Consider the following 20,905-nt stretch of genomic DNA (forward strand, 5'->3'; position numbering starts at 1 on the left):
ATATTTCCATTGCGTTCGACCGTGGAACGGTAAAGGTCCTTACACACCGGGGCGATTTTTTCGTGCGAATAATGCGTTTTTTTTTTAAAACCTTATAAAGTCAATGGCTCCGTACATGGAGCGAAAAAGCAAAGCGAAAAAGCGTCTTTTAATTATTCGGAACGAGTCCGAATTTTGCGAAAATTCGCTATATTCGCCGGTATGTAAGGACCTTGAGACTGGACTTGCGGTCTTGAAAGAAAAAGATACCTTTATGAAGTAAGAGGTCTATGGGCCGACGGCGTGGAATAAACTCCCACTACACCTAACACAGGCAGCCTCTGTGGATAGCTTTAAAGCACAGCTCAAGACCTACTTCTTTACTGTTGTTTTTAGCTGATTTTTAAATCCCTGTGTTGTTATTCATGTCCTCTATCACTGTTTTGCCTGATTCACTGCCTTTTGCTTTTATTTTAATATTGTTTTGTGCTTTTGATTTTATTTTTGTTGCTTTATTATTACATTATTTGTACTTTTTCTGTAATTGTATTCTTGCTCTGTAAAGCACTTTAAGCTGCATGAAAGGTGCTGTACAAATAAAGTTTATTATTATCATTATTAGGAAAGCCACCCAAGACAAGTCCTTTAGTTTTTTTGGCCTATAATTAATTATCTTTTTCCACTTTGTTTTATTATATTAATAAGAATATATTATTAACCCATTTAGACCTGAGGACGATTCTAAAAACGCCAAGTTCTAAATCCTGTCTTTTCTGTTTTTTCCTGTTTTTTCTGAAAAACTTCAAATATGTATTAATAAATTACAAATAGTGTATGTTGCTACAGTATATACTGTACACAGCAACAACAACCCCAGAAGGGGTTCCCGTCTTGAAAGGTATAGTTACAAATAGGGGTTTCCGTCCAAAATGGGTTAACCCATTGAGACCTGAAGCTGAGTCTCCTAAATCCCAACAGTTTTCTGAAAAACCTATGTTTCTGTATCAGTGGTGCTCAATCCTTTTCATGTCAAGGACCCCCAAAATTATATGTATTTGGCCGCGGACCCCCATCAAAATATTTTGTTCCAGGGACCCCCCAGAAGCAACGATTTGAGTAAAAAATGTTCGCTTTAAAAATATATTATGTTCAAAGATTTGCGCACATTTTCACGATTTTTCAAAAATAGCAGATATACAAGCTCGTAGCGCGGCACTCGGTGCCGCGCTACGAGCTTGTAGATCTGCTATTTTTGAATAGCCCAAAGTGTAAAATAATGCTTTTTAGCTCAAATCTAAAAATGACACAGTTCCAGGTCTTAATGGGTTAATAAGATAGCCCACCTTGGCCCTCCTGCGGCACAGCGCGCTGACGATGGCCATGTTCCCCCCCGCGGCGGCGTAGCCCAGCGGGGTGAGGCCGCTCTCCGACGGCGAGTCCACGTTGGCGCCGAACTCCAGCAGCAGCGCCACCATGTCCATGTAGCCCAGGTGGGCGTGGACGCACAGCACCGGGGCGTTGTTCAACACCTCCGTACGGTAGTTTACATTGGCCCCGCCCAGCATCAGCAACCTGCTCACCTGCACACACACACGCACGCACGCACGCACGCACGCACGCACGCACGCACGCACGCACGCACGCACGCACGCACGCACGCACGCACGCACGCACGCACGCACGCACGCACGCACACACACACACACACACACACAAACACACACAGAGACAGAAACGTTTTGAAAAATCTTGAAAAAAGTAAGATCTGATCGGTAATAGACCCCTTAACAGATGACGTCACACTGATAAGAACCAGTATGCACGCAATGAAACCCATTCTGTCAGGTCTCGCTAGGACGTGCCTCACCAGCCAACACACAACAGGGGGTTGGGGTTAGAGGTTAGAGGGGGTTGGGGTGTGCTGAAACCAGCAGCACCCCAAACCAACAGGCTGAGAATTGATTGCGTGAAACAATCACCTGTGCGTCCAGTCTCAATGTTAGTAAACACATAATTGGTCTATAGGTTATGGGCCAAAATATCAAATGCAAAAAGAAAAGTAAATGTAGCCAACAGACCCCATATATTTATCCCTGTTCTCACAAAGCAACAGCATTATAGACCTGTATGTTCACACTCAACATAAACACCCTAAATGCTGTTCCCTAGCAACGCATTTTCACTCTTAAGCTCTATTTTACTGTCACAAAGCCAGCGTAGCAGCAAAGGAAGGGAAGAGGAAGACATTTCAACAGCTTAGAATAAACCCTGGATTTGTCGCTGTCGGACAGAAACCTCATATCTCCATATTTAAAAAAGCAAAAAAAAGATTTACTGGCGACCCACAGAAATGCCAATCGTTTGGGGACTAAGACTATTGGTGTAGAGGGTGTAGAGTCATCTCCATGAGGACCTCCCACGGGTCACAGACAAAGTCAGAGAGAGAAGGATGAGGTTGGTAGGGCACTGCGTCAGGCACCCGGAACTAGAGGCAAGCAAACTGACACTATGGGAGCCAACCTCAGGGCAAAGCCAGGAGAGGCAAGAAGCACTGCAGCGCGACAGCTTAGCTAACACCTAGTCCATGGGCCAGACCAGATGTCCGTATCACTCAAGGTGGCAAAGGTTACTAATCATTTTTGAGAAGCTCTCTATGTCTGTAGATAACATTTCGGTATGATAACCCTTCCTGAGTCACAGCTAAAGTGGTGTTATCAGCTGATAAAGTTACCCTCTCCCCGTTGAAAAATGGCATTTTAGACGCGGGTGCATATCTTGTCATTGGCTCATGTTCAGGACATATTTCAATGTTTTGTATCATAGTGTTTGGTATCATTTTTAAGGGGATACTTTAAGCTTTCATTCAAGCCCTTTTGTGTATATGTGGGACAAGTACAGTGGTTACTGGAGCTCTTCAAACTTCCAATAAAACATTTTTTTACACAAAAATCATATTTTTGGTGTTGGCTAAACTGCACTCTGGCCTGACATCATGGTAGAGTCATACCTTGATGTTTGGGGTGTAGAGGTTTCGTAGTGAAGACAGGGCAGTTGAAAGGCCCTCTGTGCTGTAGGACACCCACAGCCCCTGCAGAATGGACGAGGAGACCCCTACTTTCTTGCTGAGACCCTGGAATAGAGAGAGAGAACAGAGATTTCTCATGAATATTCACGAGGGGGATGAGCATAAACAACAGCTGTGTCGGGGGCGGGTGTCTGTGTCTGGGAGCGTGCGCGTGTGTTTGGCTTTTGTTTCTGTCCGTGTGTGTGTGTGTGTGTGTGTGTGTGTGTGTGTGTGTGTGTGTGTGTGTGTGTGTGTGTGTGTGTGTGTGTGTGTGTGTGTGTGTGTGTGTATACTTTTTTTAATCATTTAAATTGCATATTTAGATTTTCTACATTTCTGTCTGGTTGTTTTTTTGTTGCACTGTTGTTTTTGTCCATTTGTTTGAGTGTTGCCTGTTTAATGGAGCACTATGAAAACAAATCTCTGGCTTTGTTGTGTCATTCGTGTTTTTAACTTGTTTAACTACCTAAAAAAACTACCTAAAAAAAGAATCGGCAAAAAAGTATGCAATGAATCAAGCAAAAACTTGTATTACTATACTTGTAAGGGAAAAATATCCTCACAAGTACAGTGGAATTTGATGTGTTCACAACGTGTGATGTGTTCCCAACGCTCACACTGCGTCACACTGCGACACATTGTGAGGTTGTAGATCGGCTATTTCTTGGCTTTAGGCTTACGGTTAAAAATGCTCACAAATAGTAAAAATGGTGTGTGTTAGGGGTGTCACGATTCACTTACCTCACGATTCGATTCAAAATCGATTCCTAGGGTGCCGATTCGATTAAAATTGCGATTCTGCGATTAATTGATATTCGATTCGATTCTGCGATTTATTGCGATTTTCTAGGGTGCCGATTCGATTAAAATTGCGATTCTGCGATTTATTGCGATTTTCTAGGGTGCCGATTCGATTAAAATTGCGATTCTGCGATTAATTGATATTCGATTCTGCGATTTATTGCGATTTTATAAAAAAAAAAAAAAAAAAAAATCGATTTTAATATTTTGAATCGATTTTTAAAATCGTGGCATTAAGAATCGCGATTTATTCATGAATCGATTTTTTTTGACAGCCCTAGTGTGTGTGTGTGTGTGTGTGTGTGTGGGTGTGTGTGTGTGTGTGTGTGTGTGTGTGTGTGTGTGTGTGTGTGTGTGTGTGCGTGTGCGTGTGCGCATATGCGTGTGCGTGTGTGTGTGTGTGTGTGTGTACCTTGAAGATGTGTGCTTTAAGGATGTGGTGTCCTAGCTCTATGGTCTGTTGTCTGTTCAGCTTGTTGTCCTGTCTGGAGAACCAGAAGGCTAGCAGGGTGTGACCACTCCTAGAGAGAGAGAGAGAGAGGGGGGGGGGGGAGAAAGAGAGAGAGAGGGAGAAAAAAAACGTTTAAAATAACAGCCACTCTATAAGCTCAGAGATCGGCTATTTTCAAAGAGCCTGTCTAAGTATAAACTAAGTGGTTAAACAGAATTTTATGCTATACCTGTATTGACTACTTTTGCCAAGGACCCCTGGGGCCCAGGGACCCCCTGGAGCCCCCTCAAGGACCCCTGGGGCCCGGGGACCCGAAAGTTGTTTCAATTTCAAGATGTGAGACTTTTCCATGCATGGTTACAGTTGGCTACACTGCCATGTGAACAAAAGACAATGTATTGTACTGTAAATATAATAACAATACAGTGCATGCATGTGAAAACGTCTGAATAGTTTTGGTTTTGTTCACAGCACAGAGGATGTGACTTACACTGCCACCAAAATACTATTGATATTACACTGCAGTTTGAAGCAGCACTATGTCACTTTTTAACAACTACCGTATATAGCATATTATGTCCCACAACATTATAAAGATACATGTTTAAACGATAACAATCATCCTTCTATAAATGTTTAGACCCTGCTAGAGGCTTGACTGTATTACTATAAGGATAATTCCTTTTAACAGGTCGTTCATGAAAGTCCTTGCGGTCTTGTTTCCAATGAGAACCTGTGAGCAATTAGGGGTTAAGAGTCTTGCTCAGGGACACATTTCATTTCATCGACACACATGCTGACCTGGCCTGGAATCGAACCTGGGGCAACCAGGGCCTCTGGCTCCCTAGGCGGGCTCACTAACCACTCAGCTATGGTCGTCTAGGGGAGACAATGAGTTTCATCCTGGCATTTGCCAAGAACTGCCAGTCAAACTCAAAGCAAAGACTGGCCAATCATTACGTTACATTACGGTCATTTAGCAGACGCTTTTATCCAAAGAGACTTACAATAAGTGCATTCAACATAGGCAGGCAGGAAAACTACTAATCACCAGAAGTCTGAAGTGCATTCTCTTCTAAAACAAGCAACCAAGAGTATACCTAGCGCTGAGGTAAAAGTGCAATATATCAGCTATACCTACTTTATTAAACAGATGAGACAAATAGGAAAATCAAATGAGCAAGAGATAAAACAAATAAGTGTATCGACTAAACAAGATCCAATAAAACAAGCGTTCGTACAACTAATTGACAACAAGTAGGCCAGGCTAAGAGGAAGGGTAGTGTTTCCTGAAGAGGTGAGTTTTCAGCCTGCGGAGAAAGATGGGCAGTGACTCTGCTGTCCTGACATCAGTGGGGAGTTCATTCCACCACTGTGGGGCCAGAACAGAAATCACAGCGCGTCCTCACCGGACATGCTTGCATGCTTGCACGTTGGCTGCCATGTTATTTGTGTCCAAAGTGGCCACTTTACAATTTAGGCATTTAGCAGACGCTCTTAATCCAGAGTGATTTTACAGTAAGCAAGGACAACTGGAGATAATACTCGCACTACATTCTGCTGCGTTAATCAAATATTTGTAATGTGATGCATGTGTACTGTATGTGACTTTGTGTATGGTCCAAAGCTACGGTATGACAGGAGATACAGCCCTATGACGTATTTTCATATTTTCGAATATGGCCCCCTTTAAAAAGAGTTTGGACTAAAGTAGTATGTGAAGGTATTAACGTGTTCCTGCAGATGTCTAGTAAACACAGGCTGGTAAAATGATATTCCGCTGTAAAACAACTCTTTAAATCTATGGGTTTTTGTGACAGCCTGTGCAGAATGTCCCATTCACAAACACACTCTGCCTTTGCTACATGGACATTTCTGTGTGAAATCCTGCACAAGCAAGCTGTCATAAAAAAACGGATTTAAACAGTAGTTTCACTGCGGAATATCATTTTACCACCGCAGTGTTACAACAGACATCTGTAGGAACAAGTCAACACATTAAAATTTGATACAATGTTGGAAAAAAATAGGTAGACAATAAAACATTTTGCACGGCAACCCAGCACAGAGTGTGGGCTACATACTGTATAAGTTCAAAACAAACTGTGTTGCGACGTGTTGTGAGTTGTGAATATGAAAATGTTTTGTGCCAGGGACCCCCAGAAGCAAAGATGTGTGTTAAAAACGCACCATGAGCTTGTATAGCTATCTGCTATTTTTGAATAGCCAAAGTATATAATATGGTTAAAATGATTGTGACGCTATTTAGCTGTGGACCCCCTGGTACCCCCCCAAGGACCCTACTTTGAGAAGCAGTTTAAGTAGAGAGTCTGACCTGGGGTCACAGAGGAACTTGGTCTTCTCGCCCTCCTCCCTCCAGATCAGCCATTCTCTGAAGGACGGATGGACGAACATCCTGGTTCCATCTCTCCTCTTCACCAGGAACACCGACAGGTTGTCCACTCTCTGCTGGAAGTCCTCCCAGTCCAGAGTCCCCTAAAACCACCAAGACACGTTATTAAAGTCCTCCCAGTCCAGAGTCCCCTAAAACCACCAAGACACTTTATTAAAGTCCTCCCAGTCCAGAGTCCCCTAAAACCACCAAGACACTTTATTAAAGTCCTCCCAGTCCAGAGTCCCCTAAAACCACCAAGACACTTTATTAAAGTCCTCTCAGTCCAGAGTCCCCTAAAACCACCAAGACACGTTATTAAAGTCCTCCCAGTCCAGAGTCCCCTAAAACCACCAAGACACTTTATTAAAGTCCTCCCAGTCCAGAGTCCCCTAAAACCACCAAGACACTTTATTAAAGTCCTCTCAGTCCAGAGTCCCCTAAAACCACCAAGACACGTTATTAAAGTCCTCTCAGTCCAGAGTCCCCTAAAACCACCAAGACACTTTATTAAAGTCCTCCCAGTCCAGAGTCCCCTAAAACCACCAAGACACGTTATTAAAGTCCTCTCAGTCCAGAGTCCCCTAAAACCACCAAGACACGTTATTAAAGTCCTCTCAGTCCAGAGTCCCCTAAAACCACCAAGACACTTTATTAAAGTCCTCTCAGTCCAGAGTCCCCTAAAACCACCAAGACACGTTATTAAAGTCCTCTCAGTCCAGAGTCCCCTAAAACCACCAAGACACGTTATTAAAGTCCTCCCAGTCCAGAGTCCCCTAAAACCACCAAGACACGTTATTAAAGTCCTCCCAGTCCAGAGTCCCCTAAAACCACCAAGACACGTTATTAAAGTCCTCCCAGTCCAGAGTCCCCTAAAACCACCAAGACACGTTATTAAAGTCCTCCCAGTCCAGAGTCCCCTAAAACCACCAAGACACTTATTGAATAAACACTCTATAGCAATGATTACCTATCACCTATAGATAGGGTGACCACCCGTCCCGAAATTCGCGGGACAGTCCCGAATTTGACCCCTCTGTCCCGCGTCCCGCACAAGCAGAGCAATGTCCCGAAAATCAAAGATATGAAAACAATAATAATAATAATGTTTTTTTAAAATAATAAATCGGTAAAATCAGGCAAAAATAAGAATTAAATAACATAACCCTAACCTAACCCTAATCCTAACACCGAAATAAAGAAACCAAAAACTGGAAAAAAACCAACCCAATCTGCCCAGAACCGCGAAAAATGTTCATGTACGCGCGCTTCATGTCCCGCAAAACGGGTTCATCTGTCCCTCAATGGGCCTGTTTGAAGGTGGTCACCCTACCTATAGAGCTTTAACATTACCAATACAAAGTTTTGTTTTAACAACGCAGCACTCTACCTGTAAACCCTTTATACTTACCGGTAGTTCAAATCCATGAACGATGACTATGTTATTTTTGTGAATTTAAAATCTCTACACTAAATCTCTTCTCCGAAAAAAAAAACCCATGGTTGGCTTATAATCATCTATTTTCTGTGAATGTTCCCCCACAGAAGGGAAGCCAGGGTTTAAGAGGTTAAAAAAACAAACAGAAAGTTGTGTGTTGCCGCAAAGTCTGATAAACAATTCCTACCAGGCTTGCATCAGCACTCACACAGAGGTTGCATTCATAAACACACAGTAGATCAAATTCATGGTTTTCTTTTGGCTTGCTTTTAGAAACAGAGGCCATTTGTTCAGGTTCACAAACCCTGACGGAGAAATAAACACACATTAAATGATAATAATAATAATAACACTTATTGTGCAGCTTAGGGTCCCTCGCTGCAGTTCTCTGAGGATTTCTATGTTAATAACAAACAGCGGTGGAAGAAGTACTCAGATGTTATACTTAAGTAAAAGTGACAATACCGCAATGTAGAAATACTCTGTTACAAGCAATCAAGTCCTGTAATCAAAAGCATTGGCATCAAAATATTTTTAAGTACCAAACTTTAAAGTACTCATTATGAATGGCCTAATTAAAATATTATAAAAATGTCAGATACAAGCTCACAGCGTGTAGCATCACGACGTGTTGTGAGCTTGTAGATCTGCTATTTTTTGTGTGAATTTTAGAGTAGATCCCTTGGGAATCCGGTGGGTCAACTGATTACAGGGCCCTTAAGGAGTATAGTGTGTAACATGGGAGTACCTGCAGAGATCCAGAGTTGATGGCCTGGTAGATCTGTTCGTCGGTGAGCGGGTGCAGAGAGGCCACGGCCACGTTGAGCAGCGGCAGCGCTCGCTCAAACGAGGACTGGGTGGGGAAGCGCATGTTGCACTGGAGCAGGTACACCTCCGCTAGGTTAACCGGGACCACCTGACCACACACACACACACACACACACACACACACACACACACACACACACACACACACACACACACACACACACACACACACACACACACACACACACACAGACATTATGTTAGTACACCTCCGCTAGGTTGACTGGGACCACCTGACCACCAAACACACACACACAGAGACATAATGTTAGTATTAGAGTTCTCAACGGGCCTGAAAATTAAGGCCCGGCCCTAACTGGGCCGGGCAGAGGCCAGAACAATTACCATACTTTTAGGCCTGAAAACCCCCAAAACTCAAAAAGCTGTCATTATGTGCTTAATGTCCTCAAAGTCACGCATCCAACAAGCTTTGAACTGAGCAGATTGGACCTTCTGTTCCAGAGATAATGGCCAAAACATCTAACGACCACTTTCGCAGATTTTCGATCACCGATTTTCGATTGAGTTTTGGCCATCGTCGCCCGTTTTTTCTTTAATAACACGGGCTAGAAAGCATCCAACAGATCCACTGCCATTTCTGTCAACCTTACCGTTAGGCCGCTAGGGGCAGTTGAAATTTATTTTTTGAGGGTGATAGATTTTTGTTTCTTTTTTTCACAGAACCAGAGGCTTGGCCCAGCCCCACTAATTTGCATAGATTTTGGGCCCGGCCCGAAAACGTCAGGTCGGGTAGGGTCGGGTTCGGGCAAAATTTGAGAACTAGTCAGTACACCTCCGCTAGGTTGACTGGAACCACCACACACAGAGAGACATTATGTTAGTACACCTCCACTAGGTTGACTGGCAGTGGTGTGCACAGACATTTTGAGCGGCAGGTGCTCAAGTAAATTATACTTTTTTTTGTTGACTTGGTCTGCTCTTTTTTCCCTCTACACCTATACCTCTTTGCCAAAAATAGCCGATCTACAAGCCCACAACGCCTCGCAGCGCGAGGCGTTGTGGGCTTGTAGATCGGCTATTTTTGGCTAAAGTTCTCCTCAGAAAAGGGATGCTAGGGTTCGAGTGGTTATGGTAAAAAGAAAAATCATATCACATAAAGATTTGGCGGACCCCCTGTAGTAACTCTGAGGACCCCCTAGGGGTCCCGGACCCCCTGTTGAAGACCCCTGCTGTAAACTGAAAAGAAAAAAAAACGTTTTGTCAAAAGGGCACTTCTGGTCAAGAGGGCAGGTGCTCTAGCACCACCTAGAGTCTATCTATCTGTGCACGTCCCTGTTGACTGGAACCATCGCACAGAGAGAGACATAATGTCGGTATACTTTTCATTTATCACCCTCCCCTCCTAGAACACGGGCAATTGTGTTGGAACACCTGGACTCCAGCTACTTTCTTTCAGGTTTTTGTTAACTTGAGTTTAATATAATATCCTTGGAGAGAGACAGTGTGTCTCTAGATGTATAATGGATGATGTTTACTGAACCAGCAGGCGCTTCCACACTGTTCTAGGCCTCAGGGCTGAGCATGAGAACTACTACTGTTTATCAATCTGTGTTTTTACACTCATTAGAGAGGCTCCTCACACCTGTGGACGTGAGGATATGAAACCGCAACATCTAAATTATTCATTCAAAAAAAAAAAAACAGTAAGCAGTCCCAAGTGTTCCAGGAAAAACGAAATGCGGTGAATATTTGATGCTCTCTATTGTTGTGCTGCTGTATAATAATAATATTAATAATAATGTAATATAGTCATACATGACGTGTAACACCGGAATATGGAAAAACAGAAAACACAAGGTTTTATGATTTTAGACCCGGCCCTGGAACACTTTAAGACTCATTAACCCATTAAGACCTGGAACTGTGTCATTTTTAGATTTGAGCTAAAAAGCATTATTTTACACTTTGGGCTATTCAAAAATAGCAGATATACAAGCTCATAGCGCGGCACCGAGTGCCGCGCTACGAGCTTGTAGATCTGCTATTTTTGAAAATGCGTGAAAATGTGTGCAAATCTTTGAATATATATATTTTTTAAAGCGAACATTTTTAACTCAAATCTTTGCTTCTGGGGGTCCCTGGAACAAAATATTTTGACGGGGGTCCGCGGCCAAATACATATCATTTTGGGGGTCCTTGACATGAAAAAGATTGAGCACCACTGATATAGAAACATACGTTTTTCAGAAAACTGTTGGGATTTAGGAGACATGTAGAATCGGCTTCAGGTCTCAATGGGTTAAATAACGGTGAACATGTGGTGAGTGGGTTGTAGAGTTGAAGAAGAGGTTACACCAAAAAACAACTTACAAATCACAAAGATAATAAATATGAGAACATGTGTTTATGAATGAATAAACAGTAATACGTTGAACGTCACAGATTGACAATGAATATTGATGAAGACGTCAAGATGTCAGGAATGGAATCTTCCCTTATGGATAGAAATATGATAAGAAGAAATAATGAAATAAAATACAACGCTCAACGTTGTGGGTTTAACCTCGCCTGCATCTCTCTCTACCTCTCTGTCTGTCTATCCCTCCCTCCCCCTTCTCTCTGTCTGTCTGTCCCTCCCTCCCTCTCTCTCTTTCTGTGTTGTGTCTCTCTCTCTCTCTCCCCCCACTCTCCCTCCCTCCCTCCACCTCTGTCTCTCTCTCTCTCCCCCCTCTCTCTCTCTGTGTTGTCTCTCTCTCTCTCTCTCTCTCTCTCTCTCTCTCTCCCCCCCCCCCCCCCCCCCCCAGCGAACTAAATTTTTTGAGGGATGGGGTTAGCCCATTCCAATCCTGGGTGGCAGTGCTGTAGAAGGAGAATTTGCCCATGTTTGTTTTATGGGTGGGTGGTACCAAATTGTTGTTAACGCTCCCTCTGGTATTGTGACTGTGGGTGTCACTAACCTTTTGGAGATATTTACTCAGATATGCGGGAATGAGCTATATGGGAATAGGGGGCATATCGGGCACATTTTCATTTACAATTTTGAAAATTTGCCCGATATGCCCCCTATTCCCATATAGCTCATTTAAAAGAGCCTTAAAAAAATCAAATTTCAGGAGGCCAAAAGAGGAGGTAGTACAATTTTCCCGTTAGACAGCCGACCCCCCCCCCCCCCCCTGTTCTTGTACATATCTTTCCCCCCTTTTTTTTATTTCTTTTGTTGTACATAGTGTTATATATATATATATATATATATATATATATATATATATTTTTTTTTTTTTTTTTTTTTTTGCTGTTTTATTTTTTTTTTCTTTGTGTAATTATTCGAACTGTGGTGCCACTATATATGTCTATGAATTGAATACCAAGGCCCTCATTGGAAACAAGTCCTTAAGGACTTTTATGAACAGACCTGTTAGACAAAGTATTTTAAATGTAAATGTGTTGTTTTACATTTGTTTGCCTAATAAAATATTCAATCAATATTCAAAACTCCCTCTCTCTCTCTCTCTCTCTCTCTCTCCCTCTCTCTCTCTCTCTCTCCCCCTCCCCCTCTCACCTTATAGGAGGAGCTCTTGAGGACCAGGTATCCCTTCTCGATGAGGTCGAAGGTGAGCTTCAGGTAGAGATATGAGCCCTGGCTGAGGGTCTTCAGGTGAGCGCTCAGCTTGCCGAACGTGGTGTTGTCCATCTTGCCGTTGAGGCTGATGTTGTTCTGTATCTCTGGGCTGCTGTGGATGCGGTGCAGGATGTAGCCCTGGAGGTCCTGGTCGATGGCGTCGTTCTCCTCCAGGCCGTCCAGCAGGATGCGGTGGAACGGTAGCTGCTTGGTGATCTCCTATTGGACGGAACGACCACAACAAACAACGTTTGTTTTTATTAACAACGTTAAAACCCGGATGTATACAGTGGTGGAGAGTAACTAAGTACATTTACTTATGTACTGTACTTCAAGTACAATTTTGAGGTATTTGTACTTTACTTGAGTATTTCCAATTTCCAATACTTTTACCTCTACTCCACTACGTCTCAGAGGCAAATATTGTACTTTTACTCCACTACATTTACTTGAAAACTTTAGTTACTAGTTACTTTTCAGATATAAACTATGATATAATGAAACCTACATTAACCACTTTAGCCCTATTTCATACCTAGGCTATTTGAAAACAGCAGATCTACAAGCTCACAACGCGTCGCGTTGCGACGCGTTGTGAGCTTGTAGATCGGCTATTTTCAAATATTTAGTACTTTTACTTTTGGTACTTTAAGTACATTTTGATGCCAATACTTTTTTACTGTTACTCAAGTAAATTTAGAATTCTGGACTTTTACTTGTAACAGAGTATTTTCATATTGCAGTATTGGTACTTTTACTTAAGTAAAGAATTTAAGTACTTTTTCCACCACTGGATGTATATATATATATATTCAAAGATTTGCACAACTTTTCCACGATTTTTCCAAATCTACAATCTACAAGCTCATAGCGAGGCACTCGGTGCCGTGCTATGAGCTTGTAGATCTGCTATTTTTGAATAGCCCAAAGAAAGGGTTAAGCACCGTTCACACTGAGCATGATAACATGTTGTTGTAAAAATGGTTCTAATTGAAGTGGAGGGCAGAGTCGACTACTACGGTCGTGGACAACATCGTTTGGATCACTTTCAGTGCGAGCTAAAGCGAGTGAGCCTACTCAGTGCTATCCGAGTTATGAACCGATAGGCACAGAATGGTAAATCATGTTGTGGGGACTGCTAGGTCAGTATCTCCTGATTACGCCGAATGAATGGTCTGATAAATCGCGGGTAGGTCAGTACGTCGCCTACTCGCCCATTCAATAGTCTGATCACTAAATGAAGGTAGTATGATGTGTCATACCTGTAGTGTGGTTCTGAACCACTAAATGAAGGTAGCATGTGTCATACCTGTAGTGTGGTTCTGAACCACTAAATGAAGGTAGCGTGTGTCATACCTGTAGTGTGGTTCTGAACCACTAAATGAAGGTAGCGTGTGTCATACCTGTAGTGTGGTTCTAAACCACTAAATGAAGGTAGCATGTGTCATACCTGTAGTGTGGTTCTGAACCACTAAATGAAGGTAGTATGATGTGTCATACCTGTAGTGTGGTTCTGAACCACTAAATGAAGGTAGCATGATGTGTCATACCTGTAGTGTGGTTCTGAATCACTAAATGAAGGTAACGTGTGTCATACCTGTAGTGTGGTTCTGAATCACTAAATGAAGGTAACATGTGTCATACCTGTAGTGTGGTTCTGAACCACTAAATGAAGGTAGCATGATGTGTCATACCTGTAGTGTGGTTCTGAATCACTAAATGAAGGTAACATGTGTCATACCTGTAGTGTGGTTCTGAATCACTAAATGAAGGTAACATGTGTCATACCTGTAGTGTGGTTCTGAACCACTAAATGAAGGTAACGTGTGTCATACCTGTAGTGTGGTTCTGAACCACTAAATGAAGGTAGCATGATGTGTCATACCTGTAGTGTGGTTCTGAATCACTAAATGAAGGTAACATGTGTCATACCTGTAGTGTGGTTCTGAACCACTAAATGAAGGTAGCATGATGTGTCATACCTGTAGTGTGGTTCTGAATCACTAAATGAAGGTAACATGTGTCATACCTGTAGTGTGGTTCTGAACCACTAAATGAAGGTAACATGTGTCATACCTGTAGTGTGGTTCTGAACCACTAAATGAAGGTAGCATGATGTGTCATACCTGTAGTGTGGTTCTGAATCACTAAATGAAGGTAACATGTGTCATACCTGTAGTGTGGTTCTGAACCACTAAATGAAGGTAACATGTGTCATACCTGTAGTGTGGTTCTGAACCACTAAATGAAGGTAGCGTGTGTCATACCTGTAGTGTGGTTCTAAACCACTAAATGAAGGTAGCATGTGTCATACCTGTAGTGTGGTTCTGAACCACTAAATGAAGGTAGTATGATGTGTCATACCTGTAGTGTGGTTCTGAACCACTAAATGAAGGTAACGTGTGTCATACCTGTAGTGTGGTTCTGAACCACTAAATGAAGGTAGCATGATGTGTCATACCTGTAGTGTGGTTAACCACTAAATGAAGGTAGTATGATGTGTCATACCTGTAGTGTGGTTCTGAACCACTAAATGAAGGTAACGTGTGTCATACCTGTAGTGTGGTTCTGAACCACTAAATGAAGGTAGCATGATGTGTCATACCTGTAGTGTGGTTCTGAACCACTAAATGAAGGTAGCATGTGTCATACCTGTAGTGTGGTTAACCACTAAATGAAGGTAGCATGTGTCATACCTGTAGTGTGGTTCTGAACCACTAAATGAAGGTAGCATGATGTGTCATACCTGTAGTGTGGTTCTGAATCACTAAATGAAGGTAACATGTGTCATACCTGTAGTGTGGTTCTGAACCACTAAATGAAGGTAACATGTGTCATACCTGTAGTGTGGTTCTGAACCACTAAATGAAGGTAACATGTGTCATACCTGTAGTGTGGTTCTGAATCACTAAATGAAGGTAACATGTGTCATACCTGTAGTGTGGTTCTGAATCACTAAATGAAGGTAGCATGTGTCATACCTGTAGTGTGGTTCTGAACCGCTAAATGAAGGTAGCATGTGTCATACCTGTAGTGTGGTTCTGAACCGCTAAATGAAGGTAGCATGTGTCATACCTGTAGTGTGGTTCTGAACCGCTAAATGAAGGTAGCATGTGTCATACCTGTAGTGTGGTTCTGAACCACTAAATGAAGGTAGCATGTGTCATACCTGTAGTGTGGTTCTGAACCACTAAATGAAGGTAGCATGTGTCATATCTGTAGTGTGGTTCTGAACCACTAAATGAAGGTATTATGATGTGTCATACCTGTAGTGTGGTTCTGAACCACTAAATGAAGGTAGTATGATGAGTCATACCTGTAGTGTGGTTCTGAACCACTAAATGAAGGTAGTATGATGTGTCATACCTGTAGTGTGGTTCTGAACCACTAAATGAAGGTAGTATGATGTGTCATACCTGTAGTGTGGTTCCGAACCACTAAATGAAGGTAGTATGATGTGTCATACCTGTAGTGTGGTTCTGAACCACTAAATGAAGGTAACATGTGTTATACCTGTAGTGTGGTTCTGAACCACTAAATGAAGGTATTATGATGTGTCATACCTGTAGTGTGGTTCTGAACCACTAAATGAAGGTAGTATGATGTGTCATACCTGTAGTGTGGTTCTGAATCACTAAATGAAGGTAGTATGATGTGTCATACCTGTAGTGTGGTTCTGAACCACTAAATGAAGGTAGTATGATGTGTCATACCTGTAGTGTGGTTCTGAATCACTAAATGAAGGTAGTATGATGTGTCATACCTGTAGTGTGGTTCTGACGGTCACCACCAGTTTGAGCCAGGGAGGGAACTTATTGATGGTTTTACACAGGAAGGACACGATGGTGTCTCCGTAGTCTGGCTTATGGAACTCTGCCTCGTTCAGACCGTCGATCAGAATGATGAGGTCTTCCTCCGACGTGATCTTCCTCTCTGAAACAGCAACCACGGCAAGAGAGACATTTAGCATGATGCTATCGCTAGCATGATGCTATCGCTAGCATTGCTGGAGTGTGCTGGCTCATTTCCATTGATGAGTCTGGAATGAGACACTTTGAACCAACAAACTACTGTTATTATTTTGGTCAAAAGTGTCTAGAATAAAAAGTCTAAATGGATATAATTGTCTTTTATAATTTTTTATAACTTGATGGTTTATTATCTTTTCATATGCATCTATCGCAAAAGATGTTTACTGTATGAAAAAAACGGATAAAAAAATGTATACCGTCATAAGAAAGTGTCGCTCGCCGAAAATAGCCAAAATCTACAAGCTCATAAGCTCACAACGCGTCACCATGTGACGCGTTGTGAGCTTGTAGATCAGCTGTTTTTGGCAAGCGACATGGTCATACGGCATAAACGACATAAAAATCAAGACTCTGTCCAAAACGTCACTTGCAGCGCGACCCAAGCGCCACTGACGTCATTAGAGAACGCCAGAATTGATTTTGTTTCCAGAGTTGAGATGAGTTGATGTCAATATCCCACCATTTTCATGCATGTACTTTGTTTTTGTGTCTCCTGTTGTTGTAGCTTTTCTGTTATGTTGAGTTTCTTGAACATAAGCAAGCAACTAGCGCCTACGTCATGACATTGTTACGTTGTTACGTTGTTACCACTGCAACCAAAGCATATTGACGTTGTTTACATCAGTGGTTCTCAAACTTTTTCATGTCAAGGACCCCCAAATTGACACTTATTAGCCCGCGGACCCCCATTTCAAAAGATAAGCCAGGGACCCCAATAAGAGAAGGTTTATACGGCTTTCTAGCAGTGATTCTCAACCATTTTAATGTCAAGGACCCCCAGTTTGACATGCATTAAGCTACGGACCCCCATTTAATGGCATTTATACCTCTGGGACCCCAATTTATATTATAAAATCAATGTTAATTTAACTCTGAGAGTGTACAAATGGAACCAAATGGACCCGTTAGGGTCCATTTGGTTCCATTTGTACACTCTCAGAGTTACAGAACCATAAGGGTCCATTTGGTTCCTATCCATCATTTAGCTGGGGACCCCCTGGAACCGCCTCAAGTACCCCTGGGGGTCCCCGTACCCCACTTGGAGAACCAATGGTTTACATCAGCCTGAGCACACTGATCCCATCTCACTTGCAGATAACAGCGTTTCTGTCGGTCCTAAAGATGGGGTTTTGAGAAACAAATGGGATTTGACTGCAGTCTGAACAGCTTGTCCTGAGATGAAGGTTGAGCGTGGCGCCGGTTCCATCCCTGACCCTCTCTGGCTTCCTGTGTGTCGTTAAGGTAATTGCGTTCACCTGGCAGCTCCCAGCGTTACACACTTCCAATTACTGCTGCATGCGTCTGGCAGCCTGGCAACGAGGACGCCAGGTGAACGCAATTAACCAGAAGCAGAGAGATGGAGCCAAAACAATCCCTAGCACTTAATTAGCACCGACACAAATACGAGACAATATGGCAGGCTGTTTACAACACACCACCTAGATGAACTGGAATGTATTCACACAGTAATCAGCCTCAGGCTGCCTCTAGTGGCCGCAGACAGACATGAACACCACCTGAAGACGTTAGGAGTTAACGTATCAATCAATCAATCAATCAATCAATCAATCATCATTAGCTGTTAATTAAGAGCTATTAAACACAGTGGTGGAAAGTATTGTCAGCAAGAATGTAGACTTCAGTTTAAATAGCCTTCTTCATGTGATGATGTGGCGTCTGAGGTGAAGGCAGTGGGTGCACGCAGCCAGAAATAAGTCTGTCAGTGAAATAGTTAATATAGTGTCAAATAAGAACTGTGTTCCAAAAATAAACAAATGATTCCGGCGGTTTGACTCTTATGGATATGAAGCATCAACTGACGGTGAGAAAACGATGTTACTTCCACCGAATTAGTAGTCACGATGTTCACCAGAAACAGACTGTATCAAATATGAGTGACTGACTATCATAAACGATACAGAACCTCCTCCCTGACAATATCGCCGCCACAGTTTGTTTATTTTTGGACCATAATTCTTATATGAGACGATTCTAAGACGACCCAATGTTATTCTCCATAGAGAAATGACTTCCACGACCCAAGGGATGAACGAGTGACGTCAGGACTTCTGTGCTCTATTATCTTGAGGTGATAATGACCGCTGGCCGTTGGAGGTTTGAAGTAATTCACACATTAACTACTTAACAATAGAGCGGTCAGTTCATTCGGCAACCGCGCACGCACATACAGTACATACGCGCGCATGCGCGCATGTGCGCGTGCCGTGCGTGTGGGAGGGAAGAATTATAGTATGCCCTCTGAAAAAACCCAGAACACGCCACCGGTGCATCCCTATAAGTGGTATACCTTTGTAAAGTGCATCACTATAAGTCAGAGGTTTTCAACCTTTTTTGCTTCAAGGACCCCCAAATTGACACATATTAGCCCAGGGACCCCCATTTGAAAAGATATGCCAGGGACTCAACCATTTTGATTACTTGGGGGTCCCAATCTACACTGTAGTATCATCATCAGTGTTCATTTAACTCTGAGAGTGTACAAATGGAACCAAATGGACCCGTTAGGGTCCATTTGGTTCCATTTGTACACTCTCAGAGTTACAGACATATAAGGGTCAATTTGGTTCCTAATTATTAATTTGGCTGGGGACCCCCTGGAACCCCCACAAGGACCACTGGTGGTTCCCGGACCACTGGTTGAAAACCACTGCTATAAGTGGTGTACCTTTGTAAAGTGCATCCCTATAAGTGGTATACCTTTGTAAAGTGCATCCCTATAAGTGGTATACGTTTGTAAAGTGCATCCCTACAAGTGGTGTACCTTTGTAAAGTGCGTCCAGGGGCTCGAGGACCCCTCTCCTGAAGGACGCCAGGGGGTCCTGCACACAGGAGCGTAGGCTGAGCATGCTCTGGAGGTGTGGCTCCCTCAGCAGCTGTTCCCGATAGGCCACCAGGTGGGGGGAGCGGCACAGCAGAGCCGCCACGTTGTGGACGAACTCTGGGACCAGGCAGGTGTAGGCGTTGTCTGCCTGGCAGTAATGATACGCTACCACCTGGTGGTAGAGAGACATAGAGAGAGAGAGGGAGAGAGAGAGAGAGAACGAGACAGAGGGTAAATACCAAGTTTATGCAAACATTTAAATATTGCTGCCATTTGTTTCAAAAGTTCATTCCAAGCTAACCTTTCCTAAGTGTGTGTGTGTGTGTGTGTGTGTGTGTGTGTGTGTGTGTGTGTGTGTGTGTGTGTGTGTGTGTGTGTGTGTGTGTGTGTTAGGGCTTTCACGACTAGAGATTTTTACAGGTCGACTAATTTGACCCAGTGTTAGTCGACTAGTCGACTAGTCGAAATTTAAATTTAAAAAAAAAATGTACAAAAAAACATTGGTTGGCACTGTTTTAATACCATCCCACTACTATATTACTATTATTATTATCCTCCTGCCCTTATTTTTATGGCGTTTTAAGGGAAGCGCTTCTGGCACAGCAGCACAGCACCACAGCAGCGTCTCCAAGGATCCCCATTGCCCAATAATAGGCTTTTATTGGGCATGCTTTTGACCCCCTTTTGATAAAAAATAAAGTCAGGAGGATAATAATAATAGTAAGATGGGCCATTACTATAGCATTAAAAATAAAATAAAAAAAAATAAAAAAAGTTTTTTTTCTTTCTTTTTTTTTTCAACTATTCGACTAGTACCAACAAGGTCGACTAGTGGTTATACTAGACTAGTTGGTGAAAGCCCTAGTGTGTGTGTGTGTGTGTGTGTGTGTGTGTGTGTGTGTGTGTGTGTGTGTGTGTGTGTGTGTGTATACGTGCGTACGAGAGAGGCAAACAGACAGACAGAGGTTGGGCTGTCACAACGTGTACGTTTGGTCGCCCAATTACAAAGACAGATGTGTGTGAACATCTGTCCCGCCTCCGCTCGACGCCTGGGGAGGTGTGTCTGTTACAGTGGGCGGGGCTACTTGGCACGCTGCCAGCTCCCAACGCCATTCATCCAGGAGAGAAAACACCTGCTAAACATCACACACCCCTACTATTCTGTTAATATGATACTACATCCTGGAATATGGAGTACAAAAACAATGCAGGCATTACTGGGAAAACTACAAAAGTCTCCTTTCCTGTAGTTCGTTAACCCATTGAGACCTGAAGCCGATTCTGCATGTCTCCTAAATCTCAACAGTTTTCTGAAAAACGTATGTTTCTATATCAGTGGTGCTCAAACTTTTTCATGTCAAGGACCCCCAAAATTACATGTATTTGGCCGCGGACCCCCATCAAAATATCTTGTTCCAGGGACCCCCCAGAGGCAAAGATTTGAGTTAAAAATGTTCGCTTTAAAAATATATATATTCAGAAGATTTGCACGCGTTTTC

General features: G+C 42.8%; 1 protein-coding gene across 2 annotated transcripts in view; it reads right to left on the reverse strand.

Moving 5' to 3' along the window:
- tanc2b (tetratricopeptide repeat, ankyrin repeat and coiled-coil containing 2b) overlaps positions 1-20,905 on the reverse strand; it is a 325,118-nt gene that overhangs the window by 23,442 nt on the left and 280,771 nt on the right. Inside the window, exons 4-12 of one of the 2 annotated variants that reach the window (XM_084079119.1) lie at positions 19,347-19,578; positions 16,297-16,466; positions 12,474-12,752; positions 9,163-9,186; positions 8,874-9,017; positions 6,631-6,791; positions 4,257-4,365; positions 2,987-3,109; positions 1,323-1,559 (exon numbers count right to left, since the gene is read on the reverse strand). In XM_084079119.1, the coding sequence (XP_083935245.1) occupies positions 1,323-1,559; positions 2,987-3,109; positions 4,257-4,365; positions 6,631-6,791; positions 8,874-9,017; positions 9,163-9,186; positions 12,474-12,752; positions 16,297-16,466; positions 19,347-19,578 (1,479 nt within the window). Of the gene's footprint in view, positions 1-1,322; positions 1,560-2,986; positions 3,110-4,256; positions 4,366-6,630; positions 6,792-8,873; positions 9,042-9,162; positions 9,187-12,473; positions 12,753-16,296; positions 16,467-19,346; positions 19,579-20,905 lie in introns of both variants that reach the window. The other variant, XM_084079120.1, reaches the window with a different exon arrangement.

The sequence above is a fragment of the Gymnoscopelus microlampas genome (assembly GCF_963454915.1).
Source record: "Gymnoscopelus microlampas genome assembly, chromosome: 14".
In the NCBI taxonomy this organism is placed as follows: Eukaryota; Metazoa; Chordata; class Actinopteri; order Myctophiformes; family Myctophidae; genus Gymnoscopelus; species Gymnoscopelus microlampas.